Raw genomic sequence first — 11,077 nt, 5'->3', positions numbered from 1 at the left:
CATCTCCATTGTAAAAGCAGCCTCCCACTTTAAGGGACCCCCACCCCTGCCCCCGTGTCAAGGGGCCCTGGGAAGTTGCTGATCATCATCACTAGAGAAGGGACAGGCATTTTTGAAATCTGTCTGAATAGTTCTTTACCGTTAACATTCTAGAAAGGCACGGCCAACGCTGAATTCACAAATGCTTGCTGCCGTTCCTAGAGAACATGCAGGGGGAGGTGAGCCTGGGAGTCCTGACTGGTCATGATCTGATGAATGTATTGCCGTGTGTGTGTGCTTCTGTGGAAAGGCATCACACTCAAGAGACAGCGTCCATTCCTCACCACTGAAGTCACCCTCAGAAGCAGCAAACTCAGGCCTGGATGCTTTGTCTAACTAAGGTGTTTTCTCATAAGGAATGTTTTCTTTCCGTGAGACATATCACAGCATTCTAAAAAATGGTTGTAAATTATAACGGAAAAGTTGCTACTGTTTTAGCCATTTTGAAGTCCTAAGCTGAGTGGAGTTCAGTGTACTCAGAATGTTGCTCAGCCTAGACAACTCCATCTATCTGGATGTTTTCCTCTTCCAAACTGGACAGCTGTAACTATTAAGCAGTGACTACTCACCTCCAACCCCTGGTGGTCTCCATTCTCCTTTCCCCCACAGCCTTCTGGACTCAAGAATGCTGCCCCATTATCTCAACACTGCTTCAATGCGGTTATCAAAAAGCAGCAGAGAACAAGAACAGTTAAAAGCCCAGGAAAGTAAACAACATGGCTGTTAATAGGCTCAAAAAAAATGGATCCTTGTTCATAGTGTGAGAGCTGAATGAATGATACAGGACCCGCCCTGTGCAGCCTCAGTTGGGAGTCTGCGCAGCTGGCAGGATCCTCTATCACTGTTATTAGTGGTCTGCTGCTCAGTGAACAGCAGCGAATAATTTTGAAAGCACCAAGAGCACTGAGTTTTAGAAACAAAGTTCAGCAAGTAGGCAAATTGCAAAAATGGGAGTCCACAAATATCGAGAATCGAGTACCTGGCAAATGACCACCTTTGTTTGCTTTATTCCAGGTAATAAAAATAAACTGAAACATGTACCTGGGCTTGTTTCCTGGGCCTAGCGAGATACCGTGTGAGCTGGTAATCCCTTGCCTTAGCCTTAATGTGGAGCAGCTGAGGGTAATTTGAAGTAAAGGGCACGAGACAAAGAGCAAGCGCTCCTGTCCCAGGTGTTAATTACCGTATGAAAGGGGCTACATTAGCAACTTATTGCTAAATCATATTCCTCAAATCCCTACTAGGAAACTAAGGACAAGAGAAATTAAGTACTGACCATCTTTGTCACAGAGTTAGAAGATGCAAAAGTGAGATTCGAACTCATTTATCTGACTCCACAGCCTGAGCTCACAAGTGCAGGGCAATTTGAAGCAAGTTAAAAAAGGGATTGATTTACTCAGAGTATATAGCAGCCTGTGTTGTGATGATTATAACACCACAAAGAATTCTATATTAAAAAATGATTTTTTTTCCAGACAAATGAAGCTTTTTAGGCCTGCTCTATATTGTCTTGTACAAAGAGGACTGAACACCTCAGGGCGTCTGTTTTTCCTTAATCTTTAATGATGGGCAAATTCAGTGCATTATGGAAGGCCACTTTTTTTCCTCAGGAGATGTAGATACCACTTAAGAATGTGATGAAAATGCATTAACTTTCCAAGCTATTGAGTTGCATTTTAGTGCAGCGAGGCAGTAACTGGGTGCACACTGCGGAAGGGTGGTGGTGACCTAAAAATAAATATTTGATAGAAGCCACTATATTCTCTTGGGGTGGAGGGGAGTAATGGATTAAAACTCTAAAGTGTCCCTAGCTTCCCCAAAAGGAGGTGGAAATCTGTGGCCTGGAAACGTCCTCTGTCCCTGCTGCTGCATTTGCTCAGCCCTTTAATAGTTCACCCCGGAGATCTTGTGACTCCTAAAGCCAAGGGGGAGAGCTTGATCCCTATGGAGGCCACTTAGTTCAGAGAACAAAAAGCACCATTCTCTGCCTCAGACTCTGCCCCAGATCCCTGCCAGGTGTCTGCCCTCTGGTCAAAATGAGACACTGGCAAAGGGGTGCTAGCCTATGACAGTGTTGGACACAACAAAGGGCACCCTCTACACGCTACTTTCTCTTTGTGTGCTCACAGGACCTGACATAATTCACAGAACACAGACTGCACTTTTCCTCTCAGCACTAGATGTCCGAGTCAAGCTGTAGTAATGCTCCAGTGCCACCTACAAAAATCCATTATTTACTTACTCTAAGTGCAGAGACTGAGCTCCCGGCTAACATTATCCCGTTGGTGATAAACAACAAAGAAGCACTTTGATTTCATCTGCATCTTTTTGATAGAAAAATAACCATACTAATGAGCTGAAATCAAGCCCAGTTTTCACGTTAGTAAAAGACGTTAAGCTATCAAAAATAAGTTCATGCACACTGTAACATAGTAAGATTGATTTTAATATGTACTAACAAATAAGTCATGAAAACAAGCTTCTCAAGTTACTGATGCGACTTTCTCCCAGGGCCTCGGCCTTTAGCTTTTTTAATTCAGTCAACTCTTCCTAATTTTTATTTCTCTAATTCCTCAGCTCTTGATACCATTTTTTTAATCTCAAACATTTGTGTTCACAACAAACAGCACTCCAACTCTTACAGGATTGACAATTTTATATTTTAAACATGAAGTATAAATTAAAATTTACTAATTTAAATTACAGCAACAGTTTCACAGAAGTGAATAAGCCTTAACTATAGTTTATATTATTACACAAACTTTAATTTATCAAATGTCACATATATCTTTCACGATATGGGGATTTATTTCATTTATGAAGTAGTCAAATGAATCAGCTTGCCCTCGACTGTAACAAAATACTGCTTGGTGACTTGTGACAGACAGGGTTTTAACCTCTGACAGCGAGATTCATTGTGGAGCAGGAGCCAATCATGGATCCTGACGACACTTGTCTCATCTAAGTCGGAATATAAAAAGCCACTTGGAATACAGTGTACAGGATTCCCTGGCGTGGCAGGTTGTCTCTCATACCGGACATGCACTAAGATTTTGCTTGGCATTACTCAAAAGCAAAAGGAAGAAATAAGAGCAAGCAAAAGAGATTGTGCTGATATTAATATGATGCAAAAACTGCAAATGTATGTTTATATTTACCTGTTTGTGCTGATTGCTGCTGGCCCAGTGGATCTAAATGAGGGCAGTGAGCGAGAAGATAATGTGGAAAAAGAGGGGCTGTGCAATGCATGTGTGTGGAGACAAAACACAAGGTACTCCAGAATAGAAGCCATAAAAATCCAGATCCTCAGTAAACTCCGTCTGGAAACAGCTCCTAACATCAGCAAAGATGCTATAAGACAACTTCTGCCCAGGGCTCCTCCGCTCCGGGAACTGATCGATCAGTACGACGTCCAGAGGGACGACAGCAGCGATGGTTCTCTGGAAGATGACGATTACCACGCCACCACGGAAACAATCATTACCATGCCCACAGAGTGTAAGTAGCTCTGTTAGAGTATATCAACAGTTCTGCTGACGGCTGCTTTAGTGTTTATGAGAAACAGATCTATTTTCAGGCTTTTAGCAAGCTGTTGGCTTGCATGTAAGTAGGAGACTTAAGAGATTTTTTTTTTCCTTCAAGATTTCCTGAGAAACATACTGACAATGAAATCTGCCTTGCTTGTTTCCAAATAGCTCAAAGTTAATGTGCTGGTCCAGCTTTAATAGTATGTAATTTTATACGGAAAATGTAGAATGCTTATGTGTCCAGTGCCTAATACCAGTAAGACAAGGACTGTGAGATACTGTAAGCAATGTTAAAACTTACACGAGATTTAAAATTGCATCTGTTTGTCTGAAATATGCCTTGGTTCTTTTCACCCACTAGCACTACAGGAAGAAATTTGCTGGGTGATTATTTGAACACTGCTCCACACTTCTGTCATTTAAAACTGTCAGTCAGGAGCTTTTGTGCTCTTTACAAATTGGAATATTTAATTGTGAAAGCTATTACACTGAAGAGTTAAAGAAGTTAAACATTCACTGCATTAGCAAGAGCAATGATGAAGCAGTTACAGCAAAATAATACTCATGACCTGGTATCTGAAAATGCTCAGGAAATGAGCGTTATAATTGGGAGGTTATGCTACAAATGCCTGCTTGTGTTTGTGCCCACAGCACTGTGCTGAAGGGGCCCCGGCTGTGTACTTCCACAGGAAGTGATTGACAACCTTCTAAAATATTTTATTCTTTATGAGGAGGAGGACTGTTACCTATAAGAACAGCATTGCTTCTGGGAGATAGCCCATTCCAGGCAGCCCCCTTTCAGCTCTCTCCAAATGAAGACAGATGGCTTGACAGAGCTGGAGGACACGCAAGAGTTCTATGCCATGTGTCTGAGATCTTGCTTTAATACCATGCTTTAAACACTTAAAACCAGACATGACACGGTTCCAAATCAGCCCTTCACTAAGTAATCAGGTCATGATACAGCAAATAATTTTCATTTACGACTCTTGGATCTAACAGTTCAGGAGAAGGCCTCCCTTATTTACGTGTTGTTTGGAAAACCCAAGAGAAAAGTAATTGTTAGTGCTGAACTTGCAGTGAAAGTCTGGCTCCAAGGCCACTGCTTTCTGACTTTTGACACAGCTTGAGCATGACATCTGAGTTTTTGTGCTAATTTCTGGCTTCGTGTTGTTCCTTTGAAAGGCTGTTCCAGAGCCCGAGTGTCACAGATGTACTATATTGTCTGTCATTTCTGAGGCTCAGTTAAATTGCCTCCTGTGTCTCATCCCCAGGTAATTGAGGCCTGGGGGAAGGGTTCCTTCCTCCAGACTGACTGCTACAGCTGCTCAGTGAGCGTAACTACTCAGATTCCCAAAGAATTCTAAGTGGACGTTCCTCCATGCTGTCTCTTGTTCTCTCTAATCATCACTGTTTGCAAAGTTCATCTACTGTTCATTCTTTCACAAAATACCCCAGAGCCCGTAGTTCTCTGGAAGGGAGTAGATTTCTGATAAACAGATGAAAATACAGATACCTAAGAAAACTCCAAAAAGCTAGGGTAGTTATTTTCTCTGACATTTCTTCTGAATCATGAATAAAGTTCCACATAGTATTTTATTTTGAAAGACCACATATGTACACATTATCCCAACATCTATTATTAAGGAGTGATTTTATTCATGCTTTGATGGGACCTAATGTCAATCATTCTTTTCTTATTCATTTGTAGCTGATTTTCTAATGCAAGTGGATGGAAAACCCAAATGTTGCTTTTTTAAATTTAGCTCTAAAATCCAGTACAACAAAGTAGTGAAAGCCCAGCTGTGGATACATCTGAGACCCGTCAAGACTCCCACAACAGTGTTTGTGCAGATCCTGAGACTCATCAAACCCATGAAAGACGGTACAAGGTACACTGGAATCCGATCTCTGAAACTTGACATGAGCCCAGGCACTGGCATTTGGCAGAGTATTGATGTGAAGACAGTGTTGCAAAATTGGCTCAAACAGCCTGAATCCAACTTAGGCATTGAAATCAAAGCTTTGGATGAGAATGGGCATGATCTTGCTGTAACCTTCCCGGGACCAGGGGAAGATGGGCTGGTAAGTGATAACTGAAAATAATGTCCTAACAACATGTTATATTTTTATTCCTGATATGAAGGGTAATAGTGAAAAATAACTACTACTTTTTATGCTCATAAGCCAGACAAAATTATCTTACACCAAGGAGGTCTGTGCCCAAAAAAGTAGATGCCAATCATATGTCCTGTGAAGCACTCCCTTGATGCTCTTACTGTGCATGAAGACTGAAAAACAATTGCACCATGGCTCATAATTTCACAAGGAGTTCCTAATTGGGGATGGGATGTAATGTCCTTTTCATTGTAGGATACATAATATATGTATAAAATTATGACATCACTATATATCCCTGCAGATTCTAGTATCAAAACCAACAAATTAAAACTTTTTCCCTTCCCATTTTTTCACTTCTCAATACATTGAAAAATACTGGCTTCACATAAAGTAAAAAAAATTAAAATTCTAATTAAAATACCTTTACCTGTATAGATATACTTGATTAAATATATTCTACTCAACATCCCCTAATAAATATGTTCAGTACTTACAGAATGTTGAAGCCATGATATGTGTACAGATTACTTTGTGGAATACTGCCAATAAAACTGTAATTTCCAATCTAGCTAGCATTTGCTTCCTAGTTTATTTCTGAACTACTTTAGCATCCTTGCACAATAATTTACATAGAAATTGCCAATTAACTAAATAGCAAGTCAATGATATGGCAAGACCTCATACACTATGAAAATTAATAAAAAAAAATTTAATACACACTTAAACCAAAGTTACTATTATGTTTTACTAGGGCTTTTACTTACTTCTACTTTCAAAAACTTGGTGTGAACATATTTTTATTTTCATACATTGTCAGAATTTACATCAGAATATTATTCTTAGAAATAATAAACATGGTTATCTTTTTAATCCTTTGATTGAACTGGGGAATATGTAGTCCAGAAATCAGGTCTGTTTTGAGTGAAACATATTGTTTGAAGTACTACAGTTTGCTAAATGATCTGTTTTCTTTATATATGCTATTTAAACACTACATTCCTCAAATGTTCTCTTTGACAATACTCAGGCCCAATTTCATGATATAAGATAAAATCGCTACCAACTGTGTAAGAATGTTCTCTTTCATAGATAGTATTTTAATTATCAAGGTTGCTAATGGGTTAGGTTTAAATTATTAAAAAGGTGATTAATATGATATTCTTTAGAGTTTTCCCTCTAAAAGGAAATGGTCTCAAATGTGCTGAAGACTGAGGCTGTCATAAAGCAAGCAGGTTCTTCTCCCCTTCTTTCTCTGCGTCCTTCTGTTGTGATCTGGGATTGAACCCAGGACCTTGCATATGAGAGGCAAACCCTCTGCCACCACGCTACATTCATACTCAGGTCGTCACTTCTTATGAATGTCCTCTTTGCTCCTTTAGGGATTTTCTTTCAACACAGTGTACACACAGCTACTGCTGTCGTCCTAACTGCCTTCCTCCCATTATAATCCACATAACGCTCAGAGACAGCTGTTTCGCTCTGACTTTACTATGCACACTTCTTTGAGAAAAGACCTAGGGAAGAGAGACCAGATGGGTGCTCATCTCTTCAAGAGTCGGTAGACACCTGAAGCTGACAAGTAACCAACAGTGATGAAAAGATGGCGTCCATCCCTCACACCCTCCCCTCTCTTTCATCTTATGCATATTTTCAAACCATCTTTTATGCTATTATGTGCTATTATGCCTGATAATAATATGAAAAGAAACAAGAGTTTAAAAGACAAAGTATACTGACCACAAGGAAATGTCTGCTGCTGCTACACTCTTTGGGGTTGTGAGAAAAAAAAAAAAGCCTAGTGTGAATAAAAAATGCCTTAATACTGCACTTCTTTAAAAAAAAAAAAAAGTAGCATAAGAATGTCATTTCGTCTAATAATGATTTCTAAGGTGGGAAGGATCTCAGGCTCTGTTAATAAAATCATTCTTTCCTTTTCACACAGAATCCCTTTTTAGAGGTCAAAGTAACAGACACTCCCAAAAGGTCCCGAAGAGACTTTGGTCTTGACTGTGATGAGCACTCCACAGAGTCCCGATGTTGCCGTTACCCCCTCACAGTGGATTTTGAAGCATTTGGATGGGACTGGATTATTGCACCCAAAAGATATAAAGCCAATTACTGCTCTGGAGAGTGTGAATTTGTGTTTTTACAAAAATATCCCCATACTCATCTTGTGCACCAAGCAAACCCCAGAGGCTCAGCGGGCCCTTGCTGCACTCCTACAAAAATGTCCCCCATTAATATGCTATATTTTAATGGCAAAGAACAAATAATATATGGGAAAATTCCAGCCATGGTAGTAGACCGGTGTGGGTGCTCATGAGCTTTGCATTAGGTTCAGAACTTCCTAAATCACAGAAGGTCTTCCCCTCAATTTTGAAACTGTGAAAGTATGTACCACAGGCTGTAGGCCTTGAGTATGCTATAGTAATTTAAGCACGAGATACAGTGGATGAACTAAAAGAGAGAATATAACCATCAAAATAAACCATATAATAGGACATTTAATGATTTCCAGAGTTTTTGAACTAGGAGGAGATCAAATCACATTTATGTTCATATATATATATATATATCACAACTACAATCTAGGCAAAGAAATGACAGCACTTCTTGCCTGCTGAATTAAAGGGGTATGCTTTAAAGGTAAAGTCTTATTTCTTAACAGTTTCACTTAATATTTACAGAAAAATCTATATATAGACTTTGTAAAGTGCAGAATTGTTATTATCATTTAAAGACATTCATGAACATTTTTATTTGTATTGTATACTCGGTATGATAAAATTCCACAAAATCAGAATGGTACCTTCTACATGTTTCCATTCCTATTCTAATTGGACAGTGTATTGACAACCCTTGCCAGTGGTGCTAATGCCATGGGCTAAATGGCTACTACCAGGCTCCTCAAACAGAGCATGCTCTGTAAAGTCAGGTTCTCCCCTTTCCAGGGGCATTTCCATACAGCACTGAGTGGGGATGCACTTTCTTTAAGGAAAGAAGAATTTTTTTTAAAGAGGCCAACTTTCAATTCTCTATCACAGTGGGAGAAACTGCTTTATCTTAAAAGGCAGCCTAGTATTCATTTCTATCAAAATTCAAAATCACAGCCTGCCTTTGTCACATTGCAGTTTTGTGGTAAAATAATGGAAATGACTGATTCTATCAATATTGTATAAAAGGCTCTGAAACAATTGCATTTATATAATATGTATACAATATTGTTTTGTAAATAAGTGTCTCCTTTTTTATTTACTTTGGTATATTTTTACACTAATGAAATTTCAAATTATTAAGGTACAAAGACATGTCACGTATCTCAGAAAAGTGACTGCTTCTATTTCAAAGCGAATTAGCAGATTCAATAGTGGTCTTAAAACTTCCTATGCTAAGGTTAGATGGTTATATTACAATCATTTTATATTTTTATAATATCAACATTCACTTATGGATTCATGGTGGCTGTACCTATGAATGTGAAGTTTCAGTAATTCCTGTCATTGTATTCAAATCTCAATGCTCCACTATTTTAAATATTATAAACATTATTGAACATACCAAAATGGTAAACTCCAGTACCTAAGAAAACAAATATGATGTCTCAATAAGAACAGCTACTTTTATTTTATAATTTGACAATGAATATATGTCTGCATTATTTACTTCAATTTTGTAAATTGGAATTTTGTTGATCTATAAAGTTAAATGAAATTATTTCTTACATAAAATGTGTAGAAACTATAAATTATATTAAAGTGTCTTCACATTTTTGAAAGGCATCATAGTTTTATGTTATAATGATTAATTGTGGGTTTTTGTATTTTTACTTTATTATAAAGGTTTAATGACTTAGCACAAAAGTTTGATTTAGGAACATAAGGCATATTACTCTAGTTCTGAATGAAATTCCCAATGAATTTGTTTTATATATACAAAAGCAGACTAGTGTCTTCTGTTCCATTTCTTTCTATCTTGACCTAAAATCTATTTATTTCATAGGTTAGATTTCAAACGCATTGCAGTTGGCAGTGGTATATCGTCCTAGAGTTACAGGTTCTCCTGAAGTGGCAGAGACAGGAAACCACAGTTCTCCCCTAACACTTAATGCTACTGGCACATTCTCCTGAGCACTGGAGGCACCAATTTCCAAATTAAAGAACAAAGTGATTTGAAATTACCCAGAAATCCTTGGGACCATTGTACAGGATCCCTCTCCTCTACTTTATCGGTTTAGGGATTGACCCATAAGCAGAGACTTAAGTTTGATGGTGGGACGAGTAGAACACTGTCATGCTATTATTTCTGAGTGAATAAGTCACAACGAATACAAGTACAACTTTAACCATCTCTATCTGTATATTAATGCATTTGAAATAGAAATCTAACTTCCAACACATTATACATTCTCTGTCACTCATCCTAGCAGCAATTATCAAAATCGCGACAAGATAAAAAAATCTATTAAAATCATCAAAGATCTGTTTTTAAAATGTGAGACATGATTATTACCAATCTAATAATTAGGAAATCAAGCTGTAAGTGGTGACAGATGAGCTGTTGTGTTTTCAGCTTATTTCATTACCGTAATAAAGACAGCTTTAGCATTATAATCTCATTTGTAGTAGGGTGAGTTTTTAATAACACACACATCATTTTAACTTTCCTTGTATTAAATCTAAGTACTCAAGCTAGGCACACTAGTACTCATTAGGAACAACGTATACTAAATAGACTCAGATTTGTATCCTACAGAAATCTGGAGAAAATTCTACTTCGAAAAGCAATGACCTGATTTGATTAAATTTAAAAGTAACTTTAAACCAAAATTTTAAAAAAGTTAACTTTCTAATTTATCTCTTTGTTTTACTAACAGATCAAAATTATTCTGTTAAAACTTTCACTACAAGTGTCACGTTGTGTTTTTCCTAATGTCTTGTGAAAGACCTTATTCACAACACAATTTGATTATGTGGTTTTGGCCACAGATCTACCACAGCATTTCCCAGATCTGCTCCCACGGACATTAACTCTGGCTAAGTAGCTAAATGTCTCTTGGCTCTGTTCCTAGGGAACTCTGGATTTGGGTATTACCTTCAACCAGCCAAAACAACATATCAACACAGGAAAATGTGACTACATGATGTCATCAGAGCCTGTCAATACTGTCACTGAATTAAGAAGGCAGGATTCAAATGGAAACCACTAGTTTTCTGAGTACGCTAAAAAGGTTTTGGGAGAAAAATTTGTATTGTTAGTGGAAATATTTGGAAGGTTACCGAGGCAACTGTCTGGCTTCATGCCCAAAGAATATCTTCTTGAAAAGCTGCATACTTTTGCAGTACTTCAGTTAAGGGAGTGAGTTATGTGGCTACCTGCACCTGAGTGAAGGA

General features: G+C 38.1%; 1 protein-coding gene across 1 annotated transcript; it reads left to right on the top strand.

The window, feature by feature from the left end:
• Positions 1-2,923: 2,923 nt before the first annotated feature.
• Mstn (myostatin) lies at positions 2,924-9,539 on the top strand. The gene is made up of 3 exons (XM_052749234.1): positions 2,924-3,537; positions 5,278-5,651; positions 7,630-9,539. The coding sequence occupies exons 1-3, from the start codon at positions 3,162-3,164 to the stop codon at positions 8,008-8,010; spliced, it is 1,131 nt and encodes a 376-aa protein (XP_052605194.1). The 5' UTR covers positions 2,924-3,161; the 3' UTR covers positions 8,011-9,539.
• The last annotated feature ends 1,538 nt before the right edge of the window (positions 9,540-11,077 follow it).

The sequence above is a fragment of the Peromyscus californicus genome, unplaced genomic scaffold (assembly GCF_007827085.1).
Source record: "Peromyscus californicus insignis strain IS unplaced genomic scaffold, ASM782708v3 Scaffold_21__1_contigs__length_65335640, whole genome shotgun sequence".
Classification (NCBI taxonomy): domain Eukaryota; kingdom Metazoa; phylum Chordata; class Mammalia; order Rodentia; family Cricetidae; genus Peromyscus; species Peromyscus californicus.
This window is presented reverse-complemented; position numbering and strand designations above follow the sequence as displayed.